Source organism: Bactrocera oleae, chromosome 2, assembly GCF_042242935.1.
Source record: "Bactrocera oleae isolate idBacOlea1 chromosome 2, idBacOlea1, whole genome shotgun sequence".
NCBI classification, from domain to species: Eukaryota; Metazoa; Arthropoda; class Insecta; order Diptera; family Tephritidae; genus Bactrocera; species Bactrocera oleae.
This window is the reverse complement of record NC_091536.1, coordinates 90,804,898-90,830,000: the sequence shown is the minus strand read 5'-3', so window position 1 is coordinate 90,830,000 and position 25,103 is coordinate 90,804,898. Positions and strand designations below refer to the sequence as shown.

The window sequence follows — 25,103 nt, the reverse complement described above, 5'->3', positions numbered from 1 at the left end:
ATTATAGCTTAGGTGCAGCCAAAGTTATTGTTTTTTCTTGTTTTATTTTATAATTATTTTTTCCCTTTTATATGAACATTCTTTTTTTTTTTTCATAAAATGTACCACACTTACAATTTAAATATGTTATTCAAATCAATCGTTCACTGAAATTTTCTCCGCAGGCAAACCACCTAGCGGACGTCCATCTACTGCAGGTCGCTCACCTCCTTCCACCCACACATACGGCAACTCGAACAAGTCGTCACTGTGTCGCAGTACCGGCAATCTGTTATACAGCAAATCACCGAACAGTCTGAAACGTGCCGACTCCGCACAAAGTATACGCAAAGACAACTCATCGCTGAGTACCAATACGAGTCGCAGCTCTACATCTTCTTCCATACCGTTGGCGACGCATCACTTGTCAAATGCTACCTCGAAGTCACCGATTGGTATAGTCTGCAACGCGACACCAACTCCGTCCACGAGAGTGCTACAAAACTCTCCACTACCGAAGCTAAAGCGTGAATCGCTCACCTCACGTGTACGCCATTTGGATTCATTGTCGCGTGTACATCAGCATAATCAACATTCGAACGTCAGTAGTAATAGTGTTGGTGGTGGCAGTGATGTCTTCTGCACATCACCCACAGTCTCGGCCTACACCACGGCGCACAACAACCATAATCACAGCAATTCAACACTGCTAACGTCCACTTCGCCAACTGCGCTGTCCACCAGTTCGGCGAGTAGCTACATTGTGAGCAGCACGCCAAAGCCCAGCGCCATAGCAGCGCATATAAATGCAACGCTGCGCAAGGATACACAATTGAATACAAGCAATTATGGTGCACAACAATTTTTGCGCCGCGCCACAGGTGGCAATGTCGCCGCCGCCGCCGCCACTAATTCAGCTGGCTCTGGTCAAAGTGTGGTGAATAGCAGTGCGACTGCGCGTCGCTTTAGCAGCGCCTCAGTGGTGGGTGCGCGCATAGCGAGCCGTAGTCAGTCGCAAGATGGCGGCAGTGGGGAGCAGCAACAACAACAACAGCAGCAGAGCGATAGCGATAGTGGCAAGGTACGCACTTTAAAATCGACTTTTTTGGGTTGGCTTAAAATCTAAAAGCATAATTGAATAATAAATAAACCATTAGCATTAAACAACAAAAATTCAAATTAAAATACAAAAATTTACAAACGCAATCAAAAAAGTAAAAAAACAAAAACAAATCAAAATAAATAACATGCAGAAGCAAATATACATATGTACTACGCTGCGCTGAACGCTGTTCGTTGAAAACTACTACATGCTACATACCTACATTTAGTAATCGTTACATGAACGCATTAATACATACATACATACGTAAATACGCATAGCATTATTATTACGTAAAAACAACAACAAAAAAACTATTTAATTTAACGAATTATATATAACTAAAATGCAAATATTAAACAAAAAGGTGAAGAAACGTAAATTTTAGCTGCTAACATCCACACACATATACCTACATACCTACATATAATACATATTTAAACATTGCATATGCAGCAATATTACACAAGTAACACAAAAACAAAAAAAACAAAGAATTATTGCTAAAAATGGCGATTGCAAATCGCTCCACTTCGCTTATCCAAATTAAGTCATAGCGTACAAACATGTTCGGATTCTTAGTATAATGGCAAAAAGTGCTAATATTTATCATTTGTTTTACTGCTTGTTTTTTCTACTTTTTCTTTTTTACATTTTTGCTTGAAGTGTGAACGTGTGTAGTCATTAAAGAATCATTACTTACATGTGTACAGGCTAGCATAACGCATAGGCTCATTGTCATACACCCATGCATACATACATACTTAACAATTCACTTGCATATATCAACATGTAAATTGAACTAATTTTGGGCGCTGGTGGCTGGATTGCATAAATTTATTGGGTTTTGAATTTGATATTGGCTTAGATTATTTATTTATGCAGAAATATTTTTGCTAAACTTTTATAACTCTCAAACTGAAGCATGCTAAAAGCTTACGAATTTTCATTAAAAAATTTTTTTTTTTGTAAAATACCAAAAAAATTTATAATTACTTCACATTTCAAAGAATTAATGTAGACTACATAAAATACTTAATAAATTAGCTAAATTTCAATATGCTTACAAATTTGATAGCAGACACAAGTGTTTGAAGTCACTATGTTTCGCTTCAATTTTTCATATTTCCTTATACATTTTTTTTTAATTTCAGTTAATTTTTTCTAATTCTTTTTTATCAAAAATTTTGTTTTACATATTTTTATTTTTTATTATTTCTTTTTTCTAATTTTTTAATTTTTTTTTTAATTTTCTTTAAATTTTATGTTAACATTTTTTTTCTTATTTTAATTTTTTTTTTATTTCATTTGATTTTTATTTAATTTTTAAAATTTTTACTAATATTTTTTTTGTATTAAGAATTTTATTTATATATTTTTACATATTTTTTTTAAATTAATTATTATATCTTTTCTCTAAATTTAAAAAAAAAAAATTGTTTCTGATTTTATTTGGTTTTTAATTAATATATATTTATATTTTTTTTCTATTATATTTTTTAAATTTTATTTATTTATTATATATTTTTTTTTAAATTTATTTTTATCAAATGTTTGAAAATTTTCTTCTTCAAAAACATATTAAATTATGCATTCAAATTTCAGTACTCAAGCAATCTCAGCTCCAGTGCTCAATCTATTTAGCTGTAAATAAAATTAATAAGCTGGTTGTAGGGTCCTCCGTCTTCAAGAACAATTAAAATAATTTTATAAATTTTAATTTATTTCTAAGCTAGAAAATGTGCTTTTAAATACTCGTATAAAAAAAATTTTATAAACCTAAAATGAGTGAGTTGTCTCAGAAATATATTTAAATTTATAATTTTTGCTGACATACTCGGTTTTGCATGTTAACATCATCGTTGTTACACGAACTTCGCACAGTTGAAAGCTGCTATAATTTTTAATTTTTTCTATAATCAAACCGAACTGCTTTTATTAACTGAAAAGTGCTCGATACTTTTTCCTGAGATTCTGCAGATACTTTCATTTCCCCAAATGTCGCTTTTCGGAAGAGTAGTAGCTCTGCTTCCACTTTGCAAGCTTAGATAATACTATAAAGCTGCATTATATAGTTTAAAAGTAGCAAATTCAACTTTGTATAAAAATTTTTTTTTGGCATACACAGCGAAAAATAATGTTGAACGCTAACCTAAACTGTAATTGGTTTTCGTTCACATAACTTCATATTTATTTTGTTGAAATATGTAAAAATATGTTTACAAGTATTTTCAAAAACCAATTTTTCTGTAAAGAAATCGTTATGAAAACCTTACTATCATAACAAATTGTTTTTTTGTATGCCTGTATGCAATTATTTAGAATGTACGCGGTCTCAACATTTATAGTTATACTATTTTATTTACATGATAGCTTTTAGGCTCTTTTTTTGGCGTTATCGTTTATTTAATGCTCTCCTAGTGGCCCGAAACAACTCTTCCGCAATTTCTTCTGATAAAAATTTATTTATTTTTTTGCCGAAGTAGACAAAAATTGGTTATGCACACATAGAGCCATAACGAAATTGAAACTAGCAGAAAAAGCAATTTTTTTTTACCACACTCATACACTGCAAAAAAAAAACCTGTCAAGCAGGACATGCGCCGCAGACTGCATTATACTTTGTGTTTAATGCTAAAAAAAACAAAACTATAAAAGAAATTATAAATAAAAAATAATAATAATATCTCACCCAACAAACACAGACACTTTGTTGGCAGTCATTTCTTTGTATAGAATAAACATAAAACTGTATTTTTTTGTGTTTAAACTTTATCAAATACATTTTTTTTTTAATTTTTGCTTTTCGCTTAAGCAAAATCTCTGCATATACATACATACATATAAAGATAAATAGCAACAAAAAATGTATTAAATGTATTATTTTATGTAATTACTAAATAATAACAATTAACTAGTTTATAACTTCAATGTCAATACTTTACGTATTAATGTTTATTATTATTATAATCGTAATTTTTTTTTAAACTTGTATGTGCTTAATTTTAATACAATATATATGTAAAACATAACTGTATATTACGTTAACATGAAGAAGATATTAAATTTATGGGTTTTACATAAATATTTACTTACGCGCGTTTTGTATTAAGCTCAATACTTGCCGGTGTATCAAAGACACATACGAAGAGAAAAAAATATATATTAATATATATGTTTTTAATTTTTATTTTTTTTATTATTAATTATGCTCACATCCTAATTTTATGTTAAAACCATAATCATAATTATTAATAAAATATTACCAAACTTTGTGTATTTAAATCGAAATGTTTTTTTGAACTTTTACTACATACATACTCATTCATAATTAATAAATATTTCGATTTTTACTCTGTATATGCATGTGTGAGTAGCTGATTTATTTGATTCATACATATATACAGCAACAGTTAACGGCGTACATATACATATATATTTTACATAGATTTGTATATGTTTTCATTAGTGCTGTTGTGAGGTAATGGTTGATGGGTTTAAGCAACAGATGTAATTTTATTTAACTTATCTCTTTGTATTATGGTGTCATCTTAGAACTCACGTGTTATTAAAAACATTTTTTTAATAATGTTTTATTCTTCAGTTTCAGTGTTTACTAAAAAAATGAGGTTATGTTTTATTATTTATACTATATCTTGTTGAAAATGTATGAGATTAATCTATTGTGGTAGCCGCATAAGAAATCATCTTTTAAAAGAATTCAATAAGATATGTGTCAACAATAAATAATATAGATTATTTCCGCTGACAGGTAGTCAGAAATCATTCAAAATAATTCTGAGTAGGGGGCCGCGTTGATAGTACTTGGCCGGAAAAAAAACTTGGGTCCGTTCTAGTTACGTAGACCCGAAAATTGTGGGGATAGAATTCCGATGCCATTTTTTATATTTGGAACCTTAAGGTTTTACTGTAGGTTGATTTACAAACCCAAGACGGTCACACCTAATGTGAATAGAGTAAATATAAGAAAATAATATTAATATTGAAAAGAAGTTACTTTGTGGCTTCACCCTATATACTTCGCTTTAAATTTCCTTTATGCTAAGGTGAATTCGTTAAAAATTTAAATTACGCAAGAATCTATGAGAGAACAATTCTAATGGAGATCTTACCGAATTTATTTGAAAAATATTTTCTTTAAATAATTTCTAATATTATTTTCCAGTAAATTAGCTTGGATACCCACAATTTCTCGTTCGGTGTATTGGTTAAGGTTATGTGACAATGATTGAATAGCTGACTTTTCTCTTTATTAATTACTAGTAGCTTATTGTAACACAAGCAATGTTTACAAAAACACAGTCAATAAAACTATTTGTTCATTCGAGAGAACAAGTGCTTTTCTTTTAGTATTTCTGATTTGTAAAAGTCTCTCAATAAATTCCATTAACGAAAGTTGCGGCAAGTTTGTTTGAACATTGTAGGTTTGTTAATTGTAGGTCATTCCCATATAATGTATAGGTCCAGAATTTATCGTTTTTGTCGATCTTAAATTACAACTCTAAAAATTGTTAAAAGTTGTAACTTATCGGAAGGCTTCAAAGTGGGTGTTCAGAACTCTTACGTTAAAAAATTGTAAATGTTCAAAAAACTAAAGATGTTACCTACACATAATTCTCCTTGGAGTTTTGTAAAAACTAGCTGATAATTAGTTTTTCAACTTATTTTATTTATTTCTAAAAACTTCTTGGCATTTCAACGTTTTTGCTAACAAATGAGCGGTTGTGAAAATTATTGTTTTTTCATTAGTTTGATTCAGTTTTCAATTTATAAACAGTTAATACCTAAATCGAAAAAAAAAATTTTTAAATTTGAAAATTAAAAATAATTAAAATTGTCAAAATTAAAAAACATGAATTATATTTATAATTATAATGGAAACTAAAAACTATCTAAAATTTAAAGAACCCGAAAAATTTTGTTTGCTCAAGAAACTACTTAAGAATTCTGCGCGTCCACTAGATTCCTAACTGCTTTTAGTTTACAGACATTAGCTTATAGGTATTATTTATATAATATATATAAACGTGGGTCAGCTAGACTGCAAAAACATCTAAATATATTACATATAGAAACTTTTTTGCATTAAAAACAACTGTAATGACGGCAACTTCACATATACAGTTAGTAAATGTCATGCAACTGTCAAGTTTTTCATTTTAGTAAGAAAACAAAAAACCTTTCATTAAATATTCGGCGCTGTTAACATTAAGAAAGTAGTGTTTCACTTTTTGTTTTAAATCATATTTAATAACTCATTTCGAGCATTTCGCATTTCAGTGTCTCAACTTTTAATATCATTTCAGCGCATCGCTCGTAGTCGCGTTAACTTACAATTTACACACACTAACAAATTTAACAAAAATAAACGAAATTTTTAGCTGTGAATAATAGTAAATATAAATTATTTACAAAAAGCAATATTAACAAACAAAAATTTATTTAAAAAAAAAAAAAAATTTATAAAAAATTATTATTTACATAAAAAAAAATTATTTAAAAACAAATTACAAAAATTTTATAGTCTTCTGCAAGCAAATAAATATGTTTTGAATATAAAATATTTTCTTATATATAACATTTTTCTAAAAATTGCAAATGTGTTTTCACATCTCACTTATTCAATAATTTTAAAAATACAAGCTATACAAAATATTATCTATAAAAAAAATTATTAAACAAAAAGATATTTAAAGAAATTGCAAATATTTTATTTAGTCTTTTTCAGACAAATATGTTTTAAAAATAAACGTTTTTCTTGAAAATTAAAATTTTATTTTTTAATAAATTTTGTAATTTTTTGTATATGTATATAATATTATTTTATAGATAATATATTTGTTTATAAAATTTTTTTTAAATTATTTACAAAATTACAGAAATACATAAAAATAAAAAATAGAAAATAATTAACAGAAAATTGCAAACATTTTCTATAGTCTTTTGTCAGACAAATATGTTTTGGAAATAATATATGTTCTTATAAATATTTTTTTTTACAAAAATATTTCTTTTCGCAAATGATATTTTTTTATAAATAATATTTTTTTATAAATAATACTTTCTTATAAATATAAAGTTTTTAATATAAATGTATATTTTCTTATAAATAATGTAATATAATAACTACTGCTGTATACAATGTTTTCTAATCTCACTTATTTAATAATTGTTTATTATCTTTTTTTTAACGTTTGCTCTTCTATGTCTTCTCAACTTAACTTAACTGTATAACTTACATGACGCCGCTAACTCTTGCATGCTTGTTAAATAATCACTAAACTGCTGATGAAATGTAATTTACAAAAACAACAATCTATACTGAATTTTAAATCAATTACTTAATGATTACTACATCTACTAATTACAAGCTTGTCAAAATTAGGCAAATAACTTTGAAAAATGAAAATATCAAAAATCATTTGAAAAAATATAAATTTATTTAATTAATATAATGTGTATTGTGTTCCCGTCCCCCCACCACATCACACCACCACAAATCTACAACTACAAAAACTACAACTGTACTACGCTACAACGTCACTATCAACAACAACAACAACAACAACAAACACAACGTGCAAACTGGACCACGGGACTATTGTGTTAACAAAAAAAAAATGTTAAATAATAAAAATATATATATATGTATATTTAAATCTGTGTTTTGGTCACTACGATGAACAGCTGATGATTGCATGCAAAAGACACGTTATAAAACGCCCGAATCGAAACAAACGAGTGCCACTTAAACCTATGTAAAATACGATGTATGAGTAAATAACGACTTGTGGGTGGTCACAATGTACTACAACTAAAACTAAAACAAAACACGAACTACTAAATAATACAAATGAATGTATTTAAGTTGTAATAATTGAAAAAAGTGTTAACAACATCTAGCAACAACCACACTGACTGACTGATGAATTGGCAGTAACAGCAAGGCGGTAGCGCGTCACATGACAAGCTTCACAGCCCAGTAGTAGCCAGATATTCAAAATTGAGTACATACATACAGTTAATTATTATTATTTAACCGATTGCATGCACCACAAAAAGCTAACCAAATAGAATTCGTATTCAAAATAAGAGCATACAAACAAACACACAGCGCCAAACACGCTCAAGCAACTATGAAACAGCGTGAGGAAAGTAGTTCAGCAGGCTTGAAACTTGGAACTTGACCAAAGGGGAAACACGACGCGCGGCATGTGTTAACAAGCAGCATTTTTCGCAAAAAACGGAAAAGCCTCCAGCTGAAAACGTCACCAACAGCGTTAGTGGCAGCAAGCAGCATGCAACGCGCATTTGTTGTTGTTTTTTGTCCATTTTGTTAGGCACAAAATGCAACTAAAACGTACAACAACAAACACCAGTGTTGCCAGCCTTAACGCTTTGACAGCTTTTGTCCTTCATTCTGGCTCCTGTCTTCCTGTTCATTTATGCAACTCCTACAAATATCAGTACAACAACAAATGCAACTACTCCAACGTTTTTGCCGCAACAAGCAAAAATGTCTGTCGCGTAAGTTTCGTTTCGTCTTAAGTTGTTGTTGTTTCTTTACTTTCTTTGTTTTTTTTTGGTTTCCCTAGCACTTCTGTAATTTGCTTTAGTTAGTTGTTATTTTTTTCACCACTTTCCTTACAAAAATTTATTTTTCTTTTGTTTTCCTTATCGTTTTGCTGTTGCGTTGTAGTTTTTAGTAGAAAAATAGTTTTAGTTCACCCAAAGCACTGCCTTATCCAACCAATATAAGCCCCTTCACCATATACACACACACAAACAAACATATACATGTAGACGCTGTTTTTTACGTTTTGGAATTACTTCCTCTGGTTTTGAACTTTCTTTCTTTCACATGACTCCTATACAGTTCCCTACATATACATACATGTATGTGCTCACTTGGTTTATATAAATGCATTTTTACGCCCCCCTAGCTAAACACATACAACAACACACATACTTAATTTATAGGAAGAATTATAGCTTGAAAAATTTTACTGTTATTGCACTTAAAAAAAGCTTTTCACGTAGTCCATTTAAAATTATAATTATTTTAAACACTTCATCCTCAATAAATTTTTCAGAAACTTTGGTGAGCAACAGTCTTTAAAAATAGTAAATGTGTAAATTTACCAATGAAGAGCAAGCATCTTCAAATTTGTGCTAAATTTAACTTATATTTTGAGATAAACTTGTCGTTGGCATAATTTTTGAAGCACTCAAAATTTAATTTCCAAGGTCAGAAATTTTTAATGAAAATTATTATTAATTCTGCTTCGGTTTGCGACGTAGCTAAAAAAGAATCATAATATTTTCAGCACCTTTGGCTAGTATTTATAAGCCCTAACGAGATTTCTGCCTTTAAAAAGCCGGTGATTCGATAATCAGTAGCCAATTTCCAAGGGTACCACCGAAGAAGGTGATAGGGTGTGATTAAAATCTTTCCGTAAAGACTTATCTGAAATTCAAAATTATACATATATTTAAAAAAAAAATTATCACTATATATATATGACTACAGGTAATGATCGAAGGGCTAATCAAAAATTTGATTATTGACAAAATGGGGGCTTCCCAAAAAAAGTTTTTTTGTGAAACAATTTACACGTCCCAATGGCTTAAAAAATCGAAATGTTTGTCTTGCAATTTTATCTTTCGATCATTACCTGACAAATATATTGAAAGAGTTCTTAGAAAATCTCAATTCGATCGGTCCAAACGGTAAATATTTTTATAAATGTGTTCATATCTCCGAACCTATTGGTCGGATCAAGCTTAAATTTTCGGAGAATATTCTAAAATATTTGCACATTCGATATATATGCATATAAAAAAGTCGGTTTTTCGGAATTCATAAGTGGATATAACCAATAAAGTGCTCTCTTGACAAACAAGATTTGATATTTTCTTGCCGATTATAGATAATAATACATCGAATGAATTTCAAAAACCTTCAAAAATATTTTATAAATCATATTTCGCATAATTGAGGGTATCTGCAAAATATATGTATGTATATATAAAATATTTTGATTTATTTTTTTAATTTTCAAAACACTTGTAGGTTTCATATGCAAATATTTCGATATCCAAAAAATGTACATTAAAATACATTTGTTTTGTACAACAATTTTGACATTCCTAATGATGCTTTTTCGCCACAAATATAGTCGTCTTAATATATAGTTGTTGTTGTTATTTGCTTCAAGTTTTTATTCGCAAATGTCTGTTTCAAGTTGAAGTTTCAGCTAGGCTGCTAACGCTGCTTCACAATAAATTTTTTTTCATTAAATTTTTTATAAAAACTCTTTAAACATGTGGAAAATTGTAAGTTTTAAATTTTAAATTCAATTTAGTTTTGGTGCTCGTGATAAAAAAATTTTTTAGAATAAATAAATAAAAAAAAAGTACCAGAACAATATAAGAAAATATCAAAATAATTTAAAAAAAGTACCCAGAATAATATAAAAATGATATCAGAATACTTTTTTTTATAAACTTATATTTATTTTTATGCTTCTTGACAATATTTTTCAATACAAATTTTTAATATATTTTTATAGTATTGTATAAAATTTTTTATGTAAATTTGGAATTAATATTTTTATCGTTTTTTTATAAAAAAATTTCAGAAGTTTTTTTGTAATAAAAGCATATTAATTTTTCGTTTCATGAAAATATTTTGAAAATTTTTTTTATACATTTTTACTGTTTAAAAACAGTTTTTATAAATATTTTTTGGAATTTATATGTTTAGCGAGTCAAAAAATTTTTTATTTACTTCACATAATTTTAATTTTGCTTATAAATGATGCAATTTTAATATTATTATCAACTAAGTTAAAATTATCACGAGCTTGCCAAATAAATTTAGTGTCACTATTGTAAATTGTAATTATTTTTTGTTTGTGTATTAAATTTATAAAAGTAAATAACCCGAAAATTTTTTGTTGGTTGCAGTTGGTGTGAGCAAGCACTCTTTATACATACATACACTTATTTATTTTCAATGCTTTGTTATATATTCCCAATTATATATTTTTTGTCTTATTCACTTTATTTAATTGTGTTTATGTGCCACTAACACTTTCAGAAAAGGCAAAAAACCTTAAAATTTTGTATAGCATGATTACTCCAAAGCCCGAAAATTAAATTTGCACTCACATGCATATATTAATTGTTCTCCCGCTCAATTTCCGCTAAACACTCAACTCTAGCATTACTCGTTTATTAATTGTTTGCTTTTTTATTTTTCTATTTTCTCCCTACTTTTTCCAAAAATCAAAACAAACAAAAAAATCCTTTGGCCTTTCTTGCACGCTTACAGCATTCACTGCTCTATGAGCTGCTGCCAGCTTACAAACCGAATGAGAACTCTGTGAACTCCGCAACTGTACAAAATTGGCGACAACAACAATGGCAACAGGTGCTGACACAAGCCTTGAACAACCATGGCACTGGAGCGGCCGAGCGCGTGGCTTACCATCTCACCGACGGCCACAGCGTAGGCGGTAGCGCGTTTTCGCCCACCACCTACGCGACGCGTACGCAGCCGCTTCAGCTGAGCGTAAATCTGCAGCTGAAGAGCAAAAGTAAGGATCATTATAGTTTTGTGCGCGCCTACGAGTTGGAGGAGCAAACTAAATTGCAACAACAACCGGTGCGTAAGATGAACTCGCTGCTGCCGGAGGTCAGCATACCCAGCTATGATTATTACTACTCGAACGAATCGCTGCGCAGTTCGGATCGTGGCAGCGCTAATTTGCTGGTGACCTTCGATTATGGCTATAGTGACTCATTGCTCGAGGCGACAAGCGGTAATGATGATTTTAGCATTGAGCAGAAGCAATCGCGCATTGCTCGGCCCGAACTGCGTACGGTCTATCCAATCAAGGAGGAGTTGGAGAGCGCGCCACTGTGTGAGAACCTGAATTTGTGGCAGCGCAAACAAGCGACTGTCGGTTGTTTGGATAAATATGAGGATGATGATTACAGTGATAGCTGGGAGCAAAAAGAGGAGGACGAAGAGGCGTATGAGAATATTTGGTTTAATACAGCGTTGACGCGCAGTCAACAGGCGGAACGCAATAAAACGCGTTTTGGTTCTGATGCAGCATTCAAAGTGCATCACATGCAACATGATGCTACTTTTGAGGAATACGGATATGATGATGATGCAGAGGAGGAGGAGGAGGTAGAACAGAGTATCGATGTTTCATTAGATGCGCGCAAGAACGGTACTGAGAGTAGTCATAGCGCGGGCAGCGCTAATAGTTTCTACTATCGTCAGCTGGCGTTAGACCCGTGGGGCAAGGAGGCGGTTGTCATTGAAGCGACGGTTGCACAGAAAGTACATGAAAATGCAGCGGAGGCCGAAGAGGAAGAGGAATTTTTTGATAGCCTGAATTAAGCGGCGTGTTAAGCACTATATGATTCCAACTTTGCTTAACACTGTGTGTTTTTCTAATTGTTTGTGTGTTTCGCATAGTTCAATTTTATATTAATTTCTTTTTAGCAAAATATTGTTCTCATTTTTTTTGTATGCAAATATTTAAATTTTTTTAAAAATATTTATTCATTTATTAAAAATAGGCGCACTGAATTATTAATCATACAGTTATTTAGTAAAAAAAAATACAAAATTTTCTTAGCATAACTTTGAAACATGCAAAATCTATCAAAAGTTAAAATTTGATTTTCTTAGCAAAAATTTTGATGTTGCAAATTTTTTAAAAAATTCAAATTTAAATTAGAAAAAGCAATGTTTCGAATTAATATTTGATTTGTTTGTTGTAAAGCGTCAATAGGTTTTCGCTGTATTGTGAATTTTTTTTGTATCGTGCATTGTAGATTTTGTATTTTTTCGCCTTTAAAAATTATATTATTTTTATTTTCGCATTTATCCACAAATATGGCTACTTATTTACAATACTAACACAACACTTGCACTTATGATGTATGTGTGAGACACTGTAATACGTATATTTCTAAATATCTAAATAATAACTCATTACTAAAATTATACATAATATTATATTTATATACATATAAACACCCTGCAATACCTTTATTTCATAAATTTCTCTTAAAAAAATATTCAAGTTTTCTTTAGTAATACACTTTCAAAGATGTATGTACGAGTATGTACATATATTGGTTTGAGCGTTTCAAAATTGCATTTTTGTTTTAATAGTTGGTTAAAGTGCAGAAAATATACAAAAAAAACAGTATACTTTAAGTGATTTATTTAATATTTTGTTCATTATAAAAGCAGTTATTTATATGTGGCTTAATGGCGGAGTAGCTTAAGTCAAGTTTCGCGAGATACTAGGCGTGGTATTGTTGGCATTATATAAGTAAAAGCGTTTAAATAAACATTGCACGTTTTCGAAAATTATATTTTACGATGAAATGCTTTGAATTTATCTCACAAAAATTCTTTATAACCTCAAACTAACATTATCAACTTAAGCTACTTTTCCATACAAACACAGTTATGTTACACACCTATTCGTTGCAAATAAAGTTTATTAAATTTTCCCCCATAGAAAAGTTGAAATTGCATTATTCTCTATAAACAATTTAATTACAATTTCAAATACTTTCATATTTACCTACAAAAAATAGAAACCCATGTCGCATTACCGACCATATACAATTTTTAATTGTATTACTATTTATAAATAATTGAATTACAACTTTAAATACTTTATTGCATGTAAGTTTGTTTTCAACTTGTTGTTATTGTTGTACGGCAGAATTATGCCGAGTTGACAGTCCTTGGCCAGATAAAATCCGGGTCCGTTCCGGTTACGTAGAACCGACTGTAGTGTGAACGGTTTTCAACTTCAGTTATACGCATATTTGCATATTATTATTATTCTAGTTTGTTTATTTTTCCTTATTAAAATATTTATATGCTACATTACTAAATATTAAGAAAAAGTTCCTTATTCGCATTGCAGCTCAGAGAGTAGTAAACATTTTGTAAATGCGTCAATAAATTTGTATTAAAGTTTTTTTAAAAATAATTAAAATAAATTAAATGGAAAATTTGGAAAAATAACAACAACAAAGCATTCAAGTAATCAAAAGTATATTTTGCATATGTGATTACAGCTTAGTAATGACTACTTTTCTTATATTACAGTTAAGTGGAAATAATTCTAACGTTAGTCATTATAAAAATCTTATTGTGAGACATAAAAGATCCAAAAAGCAAAAAAAAACTAGTCTTAAAAGCACACGTGTGAAACTGGGTTAGTTGGCTGCGCGTTTTAATTATTTCTAACGTTAAAAACATTAAATTATTGTAAAAAAATTAAATTGAGAAAAAAATGCTTTAGAAGTAATTATATGCATGGGTGTAGGTACGGCTGCGCATGCTACATACATATATAATAACATAAAAAATAAATACAACACATTAAATAAAACCTAAAAATCATTAATTTTCATAAATTATAAATTAATTATATTTAGTATGAATATTTTTTAAGCATTTGCATGCATTTTTTGCAAAAAGAAATTAATTAAATTAATATTTAAAGATACGCAAGCCTATTGTAACAGTTAAATCACTTAACTGTGAATTTAATAATAAATTCTGTTTGATAAATTGCATAAAAAGAACATAAATAAATATTTGTAAATTTATACTTATATATTAAAAAAATATTTTTTTTTGCAAATAAAATAACTCTTTTGTAATATAAATTATTATTATTTTTAATCAAATTAATTTTAAGCGCAAATTGTGTAGAAAAAGTAATAATTTAATACTTAGGCAACAAAATATGTTCAATTTTTTTGTTAATTTTCTTAAAAATAGTCTCTGAAAAATGATTTCATTATGCAAATTTTATATTAAAGTAATCACTTACATATAAAAATATAATTTATCACATACTTTCTGCTATTATATATATGTATGTATTAAGAAGCTCTTCATATAATTTTTACCGTTATAATATGTTCATACATATAACAGTGTCATGTATACATAGCAATACACAAACAGCCTCATAAAATGTATGTGCGATCATATAGATACATACCTATGTGAGTAAAATATTAGCAACTTTGTATATAGACTTGAAGACTTGTGTGCGCGACTATTCTGGACTAAAGCATATATTTATTATTATTAAATGCATATGATTGTATTATTAAATACATCTATAATCCACAAGTACTATAAGTCTACTTATAAATATTATAGTAACTACAAGTGTACTATAAACATTTATCCTATATATTCTATATTATCGATTATACTTATAAGTGCATATTTAGGTTTTTGTTTTGCTCTGCTATTTGAGAAATGATTGCAAATGATTATATATAACTATTATTGCATTACTGATTGATTACATAACTGTAATGATTGTAACTATTATTATTATATATTATATTTATATACAGCAAGATAGTGCAGTTAATAAATATACACACATATGTAAATGAGAGATCATTTAAAAATATAAGGAAATAAATATTAAAATGTGAAATATTAAAAAAAACCTTAGTTTTATTGTAATTCACTGCTTGTGGTAAATAATTACATTGGTGAGGTTATACCAAAGTATTCACATGCAAAGGTTGTTTTGTTGTAGCGTCCGCTGGAGATTTAACAGTTGTTGACCGGTTATAAATGTGGATTCAGTCCTATTACATAGGCACCTAACTGTGTTATAACGGCTTAAACTTCTCCATATAGCAAAATTATTTTAGACGCTTAGACTGGCTCATAATCAAAAGACTAGTTATCTTTTAGGAGGTCTACACCAAGTTTTCGTATGCTTGTTATAAGCCTAGGCTGGGATGGCCTTCAACGAATTTTTTTTTTTCAATTTTGGTTCATTTTTGAAGCGCTATTCGCTAGATTGTTTGTTGGATAGTTTCGACGTCATAACGATAGACTCACGTCTCTTCACCGGTAATGATGCGTTTGAAGAATGTTGAATCCTCAGCTACGTTGTCAGGCATTGATCTTTAGTATGATAATGATAGAAGATATGCCAAGCGCGTCACACTTGTCACGATTAGCTGTCTGTTAGATGTCTGACACTTACGCCAGACACAGTTTTCAAAAGGGTTAGCCCAATACCACCTTTTGCTCTCTCTCATCCGATTATTATGGCATTGGCAAAAATCAGTTTTATCTTGCGTTATATGAGGAAAATTGTGAACCGGTTACATATTGGCAGCAAATTAACTTATACTAGATGGCAAGTCTAGTAAGTTTATCGGAATCCATATCAGCAGTTATGGGTTTTCATCAGGTTATAGCAAGCAAAACATTATTCTCGTAAGGTAACAAAACTCATGCACTCTTGTTTGAGGAAAGTCCGACAAGTACTCAGTTTCCGATTCGAATGGCGCCACCATTATAACAAAATTACCATTATTTTCAAGAGGTATTGTTAAAATTTCAGCCGAATTGGACCTTTAGTTTTATTTTGACCGCATCTAGAAGCGGGAGTATTTAAAGAATTCTAGGATAAGGTGAAAATACCTAAAATACATATGTTGATAAAAACACCACATACTCACCACGATTCAACATATCAATAAAATAAAATAAATATTTTGTATAGTTTCGAGAGTAATAGTTTCAATTTGTTTTATTTATGTAAGTATTTTTCGCCTTTTTCGAATCATACCTTTTCACAGTACGAGTTTGCATTTTTTATGTAATAATTGAAATTTATATAGACTATATTATAATTATATGTTTTCCTTTGGTATGTATGTATGTACGTGAATTGGAAAGCATGTATGTCTTTTTTAAGAAATTTGCAGAGCTGTATTACCTATCAATATAGGTATACAGTAAATCGACTATGGAAACATTCTTTATGGAATATGAGCTGCTGATCGTTTTTTACTTTAAATGCTCAGGAGGTAATATTTGTAACATACGTTTGTATTTTTATATATTTGTTATTAATTTTTCGAAAAATTTCAAACCAATGATCGCTACTTTTCGCTGATATCACCATTAGTTACTTTTAAGGGGTTATGCCAATTTAGTATTTTCAAAATTATTTATCGAATGTAACCACGCCATAAAGAGTAATAAATGTATTTTCAAACTTTATACTAATTTTTCTCGAAGTTGTTTTATTATCAGAGTTGATCAGCATAGCTTTATCGAATCGACTGGATCCATCATTTAAAAATTAAAAAAAAAAAATTTCGAAAAAGCGATTTATTCGGGAAGTCGCCATTTTGCTAAAAAATTTCAGTTAAATACTGCCATCATTATTTATACCTATTTGCCAATCCTGAAAATAAATCCTTCATTATGCCCTAAACAGTGTGTACACATATTAAGTTTGACACGAAGTTTTTAACACCCAGTAACAAATGTCGGAGACATGTATATATATTTGATCAGCGTGACGAGCTAAGGCGATTAAGCCATTTCCGTCTGTTGGTCTGTATATACGTGAACAAGTCCCTCAGTTTTTGAGATATTGCACTGAAATTTAGCACACATCTTTTTTCGCAAAGAAGCTGCTCATTGGTCGGAACCGACAATATCGGACCTCTATAGCATATAGCCGCCATACAAGTTGAATTATCAAACTCAAGTCCTTGTATGGAAAACTATTTTATTTGTGATTTATTTGAAAAATCATGATTTAATTGAATGATATTGAGGACTGAGAAAAGGAGCAATCGCTATGTGTTTTTTTGAGTACAGATGATAAATAAGATTATACATATATAAACATATGTTACAAAATTATATCGCCAGGTATTTAGTTAAAATCCGTCCAGCATTGCCATGCTCATATAATACCTGTATACGTTCAGTGGAAAAGTACAGTTAGTTTTACATATGTAATTACATGATCGGAGGGATAGACACAGTAAATGGTTGTCACTATTGAAAATTTGTATTCAAATATACTCGTACATACAATACATTTGTATATAATATATTCAAGTTTATTGCTATTTAATTTTAAATATTTTCTTATGTGCGTACTTCAAGTAAGACTTGGCTATCATTTGACTGCTTGCAATGCAATATGCTTTCACTTTAGCGATAAATCGTTAAATAATTTTCCAAAAGAACAAGTTTTTTTTTCAATTTAAGTGATCACTTAATTGCTATTTCTCACAAAGTTTTACGGTTGCAAATGTGCAAACCGCGTTGTTTTTTTTTTGTTTTATATTTTTTGCTTTGTAAATTTATAAAGATTTTTTTGTTTTTAAATTTTCAGTGGAACTTTTAAACGCGCATATTTGTTTTATTTTGTTGCTATATTTTTCAATTTGTTGAAAAACTTACTTTTATTGCATGCAAAATATTTAATTTTGTTTATTTAATTTAATTTGGTTCAATTAAACACAGTAAACGCTTGTAGAACAATATTTGCTTTTTATCATTTAATTACTAATTAATTTAACTTTTGTTTTTGTTTGAGACATCACTGTTTGCTGGTAGTCATAAATACTTTTGCTGGAAAGTGTGTATTTCCTAATGAATTTTATGCATTTAACTGTTATTCAATAGCATTGCCAGTATACAAAGTTAAGTGGATCATTAGGGCACCACAAATTGTTCAAATTTCATTGTGTAAATTTCTTTTATAACATGTGGTTTTTGTTTTTTTGGTATTTGCCTAAAATTTACAAAATTTCATTCTCTTATACATACTTTTTATGTAATCGTATAATATTTAATTGTTTGCATGTATTTTTTTTATCGATACTTTAAACCACTTTTCACATTTCAACTTAATTAGTCACCAATTTCGATTCAATTACTATTCATTTTACATTATATTTTTATAATTTTTATTTTTTTATTTGCAATTCTTAGCGACTAGCGTCGAGTTTTGTAAAGAGTGTAACAACAGAGCGTCGGACGCTGCAAATATTGAACAGCCAATCGCTCTTCTACAGTAAGTATAGCACCATGTAAATGAAACATTTCCGATAGAATTCCAAGTGATAGAGCATAATTGTAGTTTACAGTTAGAAATTATATTATACAATACTAGTTAGTAGTTAGTTATGAGGGTTATGCGCGTTTTAACAACAATTGAATTACTTTTCTGATTACATTCATATAAAGTAATTAGTTTTTGCTTTTTATAAGTATATCTATGTACTATATGGTAAGGACAGTGAGATGAGTTCGTATAAAATATATTTATGCATATGTTTAGAGTAGTTGTATGTAAATGCACGAGATAGTAGGTAGATATAGTATATGATCGAGAGAAAAAGTTTAGAAAATATTTTATTTGCCTTAATGTAGAATCGATTATTTTATAACGGCATTTTTCATGCTAAATACATAATTTATCTTAAATCTTACTATATATGTATGTATGTATATATGTATATATTTTGTTGTCTTTTTAATGTTTGTATTTAATTTAAGTGACTTTTTCTCCTGCTTCTTTAGCTAATTTTATTTTGCAGCAATCGTAAAAGAACTGAAAAAAGAAAACATCTGTCTATAAATTTTAAAATTATTTTCAACCGACTCCATCAATACTTTCTTGTAAATTGTATAAAAGATAAAAATAAAGTAATATTTACACTATTATTTTTATCAAAATATGTGAGACCTATTAACTTTTTATATACCAGAACGATATACGAGTAGTTATCGTGAGTTAAACTGTCACTCCAAGCTACTGTTTCAACGTTAGCGGTCATAATGATATAAATCATAATTTTTAGACTTAAGGGGTACACCTAGTGTAACACCCTTAAAAAGGTGACTTTGATAATTAAAAAAAATATACATACTGTAAACATTTAAGGGTATACATGTTTTAGGGTGACATAGTAAAATTATTTGAAGAAACAAATCCACCGATGCAATGATTCCGGATGAAACCTATGAAAACTTCTCGCTAAACTGAATGATATTGTCCATACAATGTTATATTGACAAATATAAAAAACGCAGGAAAATTTGACGAAATGTCATAAAAAATGTTATTTATGTATGACGCGCCTTGACACACGTTAGCGTTAAAAATTAATCACTTAAGACTCCAAATTAGAAATTGCGATAGGTGTTATCTTTTGACACGAAGAATTTTGCAATTTAAACATCGGTCGTTTATTGGAAACAATCAAAATTGTATTAGACTCTTTAAAGTTAGATAGTGGCGAATCGAATAAATGGCTGGCATAAATCTAATCTAACTAGCATAATCAGAAACCGATATAATACAAATAAAGCGATTATATCCTTTTAATAAAGTAGCTCTATGGTCTCTTGCATTGTATTTAACTGAAAAACTTTGTGAGTTTTTGACGACTAAGGCAGATCAAAGATTATTCAATATTCGAAATAGATTAAACAAATTATCAACATACGTCTATCGAGCACTTTGGTGCCGAGATTGAGAAAAGAACAAACAGGCTTCCTAGTCTATAGTATATACATATAAAACTCGAAAATGTGAAATCCTTTTTGATACTCGGCTAGTATAATATTTGCAAAGCGAGGCTCAAATGAAGAGATCACTGAGCGTATAAAAAGCCAAGCAAGTTTTGGGCACCCTCAATGCGGTCTGGAGCCCCTTGCTCATTATGTGGCTTACCAAAATAAAAATAATCAACTGCAGTGTTGAGTCCACACTTCTATACGACTGCGAAACATGGAATGTCGTAGTCTCTGACATTCAAAAGCAAGTTTTCATAAACCGTTGCCTTCGCAATATTTGCCGCATTTTCTGACCCGTTACCGTCCCTAACACGGACTTATGGGCACGCACAAACCAAACCAACCTGTGGATCGAGATTCTCAAAAGAAAATGCGGCTAGCATGACATGTTCGATTCTGGGACGATATCCAAACACAATCATCCACATCCACATAACAGTTGACGGAAAGCCCAACTCACTCTAATTTGAAGAAGAAATTTTGACATCGAAAATTAAGATAAATAATATAAGAAATTGTATTGTTTTGGTACAGTAATAAACTGATAAAAATATATTGTAAGAAAATAATTAGTGATCGAATCGGTTTTTATTATTAAAATATTACATGAAGAAATTGCTTTGAAAAGTGCTTTTTTTTTTAACTAAAATTAGCTGTTAAATTAATGCTATCTTCATAAACTGACAAAGATATAAACTATTCTTTTTTTTCTAATCTTATATATCAATTACTATTTTTACGTATACTACTACTATTACCATATTTGGTTTTTCAAATTATCTAACATTTTTCAACCTTTGCAGTGATTCTTTTTTTTTCATTTAACATACTTATGCTTACTCAAGTAAGTTAGTAGAGACAAAATGAAAGAAACTGTCAAAATTTGACACTTACGATTTTGTAAACTTTGTATGCATATGAGTTTAGGTATGTGTTTGTTCTCTGCATGTGTCGTTAGCTATTGAGAATTTTTTATAAACTATTTTTGTTTTCCATACATTTCACTTTTGCACATCCGTCTCAACACTTTGCAATTTATTTTTTTATTTTATGTACATGTATGTATGTATCTCCATTTTAAGTACGAAAACAACACGAGTATAAAAGACAAGCGGCATTTAGGCAACGAGTGATTCAGCAATATTTCTATATAAAATTTGTTTATTTTATTTTATTTTATTATAATTTAGTTTTATTTCATAAAAATTTTTGCTTACGCATATGACACCTTAAGGTTTTGATTATTTAATATGTGTTTTATATACCTTTTTTGTTTGTGATCAGTTTGGCTTTTCTTGTTTAACACCAAAAGCATTCATAAGATTCGTTTTGCATACACAACAACAATTTGTATTTATTTTGGGTTACGGTTATTGAATGAGCTCTTTTGTTTGAGAGGGAAGAAGCGGTGAGTTCTGTTGATTGATATCTTTACACGGGTCATAAGTTTGTGGGTAAGTTTTGTAAGTATGTAAGTGGTGTGTAAATATTTTTCGCCACAATTATAAGCAGCACAAATCGACTTTGTGCTGAGTATGCAACATATAATCAAACAAAGTCTACTTTTAGGCGCTTTGTGTGATCTATTACAAACCATTGTGTATTTTTTTATTATGACCTGTGGGTAAGTATTGTGTCGTTCACTAAGTAATTTCGTATGATGCAACAGCTGATCTTATTAAATTTTTCGCAGCCAACTTCACATTTAATCGCTTTACCGTTATATATTTCAAACAACTGATATAGTTAGGCTTGTTTGTAAAAAAAATTTTTAAATTTTTTGGAATAGTTTTTATTTGGCATATTTTACTGTTTTACTATCAAAAGGGGAAAACTGCAACTCAAGCAAAGCGAAAATTATGTGATATGTACTGAGATGTGTTGTCCAAAAGCCAGTGCTGAAATTGGTTTGCAAAATTTCGTTCTGGCAATTTGGATGTTGAGGATGCACCACGTCTGGAAGCTCTCTCTAGGTTAAGTCGTTGGTTGCTGAATAACAACTTTAGCGTTTGCAGCAAAATTACATTTGTCTAACGCGATCGTTCATGTTACACAATAAAAAAAACGTGTTAAAATTGCACAAAAAAACACGAAATTTCTTAGTGAACGATCCAACACTACTTGTTGATTTACAGTTATTGTAATAGTTATGTAGAGTGTCGTGGGCTTAGGAACTGTATATAAGTGTATAATGGAGAGTAGTCTCTATTGAAAACCGATGGTAGACGTGTAGAAAGTGGTAACAGCTTATGCTTATCACTTACATAGTTCTATTAAATTTTTACGATTGTATGTACTAACAACTAGCTTAGGATTTATTTATTATATACCATGCGTTTAATTTCGATCCTTTAACGTATCTATTTGGTGATTTTTTACACAATTCGATATGCAATCAAGTCCGATTTTAGAATATTTCAATTTATTTAATAAGATTATTGCTTAAGTACTAATGATTATTTACCGTTATTCATTTATTACTTTGTGGTTAAGATATTTGCTTAACATATTATTATTATTTTCTTATATTCTAAATATTTTTGTATTTTTTTTAGTGAATCAAGTTTAATGGAAGGTATGTGAATGAAGTATTGTTTGAAATGTAAGTGGGATTCCAAAAAATATAGCTTTAGTACTTTATCATACACTATAACCTGAACAGAGTATACGAAGTGTGTAACACTTTGAAGAAAATATCGGAAACCCATTAAATATATGTATGTATAAGTATATACAAATTACAAGCGTGAGAAACTGTGTTAATTTAGCTAGTTGCGTCTGTCTCTCCATCTGTCTGCCTATCTGTTAATATGCGAACTCGTTCCACAGTTTTTGAGATATCGATCTGAAATTTTGCACACACCCTTTTCTTTTCAAAAAACTGAAAAAAAAGCCGTATGAATATAGTAGTAGTATAGACCCAATAATATTGAGCGTAAGTTTTTAATCGGATTGAAATTACTCAGGAATTCGAAGTCGGCTAATTTTTTCAATTTACACGCTATTTTCGCAATTTGAAGACATTTTTTTTGAGTAATACAGTCTCTACAGAATAATACCCGTCATCACCCTCTAGTTTCATCTTTGTTCTCAGCAATTTTTTTTCTTTCTAGTTCTACCTTTGTTCTCAGACATTTTCTTCTTATTCCCAAAACTGCAAATACTACAAAAATACTCAGGCATAAAACATTTCTAAAATGCTTGGGGAGCTTATTAAAATTTGATATAAACTCAGCAGCAATAATTTAGTAAATTATCTTTGTATCATTTTTTTCTATATATGTACATAGGTATATGTATGAAGGAATTGACTGTATAAAATATTGATATGAATTTAAAAATGAGTGATTAAGTATTATACATATTTTAACGTATTACTCTTCTTAAAAAGCAATTTACTTTTAAAACGTTAATAATAGTCAGCTTAAAGTTTATTTTTTTTTAAATTTTTTTTTATAAAGAACCATATTTTTTTTAACGCAACGAACTAACTTTTTTATATGAATTAACATTTCCATGTTTCTAAAAATTTATTTCATAACAAGCTTTTTCAACTACTGAACTTGCGTAACAAAGTTTAACGGAGAACTCCAAGCTAGTTAGGTATTTTCTATAAAACCTTCTTACGAATTTTTTCAAATGTTAGATTTTCTTTAATATTTTACATTTTCATTGTATTTCATTTAAGTTTTAATTGTAATTTAATTTTACAAGGCATATTTCGCAACATAACGAAGACGCAACATTATATTTAATTTTAATTATATTTATATCTTTAATTTATGTAACTTTGTCAGTATATACTTCGAACAAATATAAAATAAACCTTTAGTTATTATTATTTTTTTTTAATTTAACTCAACAAGTACATAGCATAGCACTAGCAACAATTTCAACTAAATTTCATGCAAATCTTAGCAATTAGGTTTTATTTTTTTATTATTGCATATTTATATGTGTTAATATATGTACGTATTGTATATGTATCAATAAATTAAATATATACTAATTTTCTACAGAACGCAAATTTTATTCATTAAATACTCACTAATCGCATTAAATAATTAACTCAAAAATGTTCCACTCAACTAAAATTTCTAACATTCATTTACTTTGCGTTTGCCTTTGTATTTGTAAAATTTTCTTTGAGACTTAATTAACTAATTCGTTTTAATTAATATTTAATGAATGTTTTTGCTAAAAGTGCGAAATTAATAGCATAAATCATTAATGAGCAGTCATAATTATAATTTTTCAATAATGTTAGATAATCATACTATTTTTGAATTCAAAGTAGGTGTTTAAGCAAAATAAAAATAATAAAAAAATTTTATATGAGTATAATTTGGAAGTAAAGAATTATGATGAGTTTATCATTTACATATGTTTATAAAACTCGTCTCTTAATTGACGTTTGACGTTAAACCAATAAGCCATTAAGCTTTTCAGGCAGTCACATAATTGAATCAATTAGTGCTTGCTGTTAGATAATTAGCCAAACTTCAGCGCCTATACGGGTTTTTGAAATTAGTTCTTTAGCTATTTCTAAATATAATCACAGTG

At 29.1% G+C, this 25,103-nt stretch overlaps 1 protein-coding gene across 5 annotated transcripts in view; it reads left to right on the top strand.

Moving 5' to 3' along the window:
• jvl (javelin-like) overlaps positions 1–14,527 on the top strand; it is a 156,116-nt gene extending 141,589 nt beyond the window's left edge. For 3 of the 5 annotated variants that reach the window (XM_036356855.2, XM_036356853.2, XM_036356857.2), the window contains 2 exons: positions 165–1,060; positions 11,439–14,527. In XM_036356855.2, coding sequence (XP_036212748.2) covers positions 165–1,060; positions 11,439–12,521 — 1,979 coding nt within the window. In that variant the 3' untranslated portion in view covers positions 12,522–14,527. Of the gene's footprint in view, positions 1–164; positions 1,061–7,473; positions 8,181–11,438 lie in introns of those variants that run through there. The other 2 variants (XM_070105991.1, XM_036356858.2) reach the window with 2 other exon arrangements.
• Positions 14,528–25,103: the final 10,576 nt, after the last annotated feature.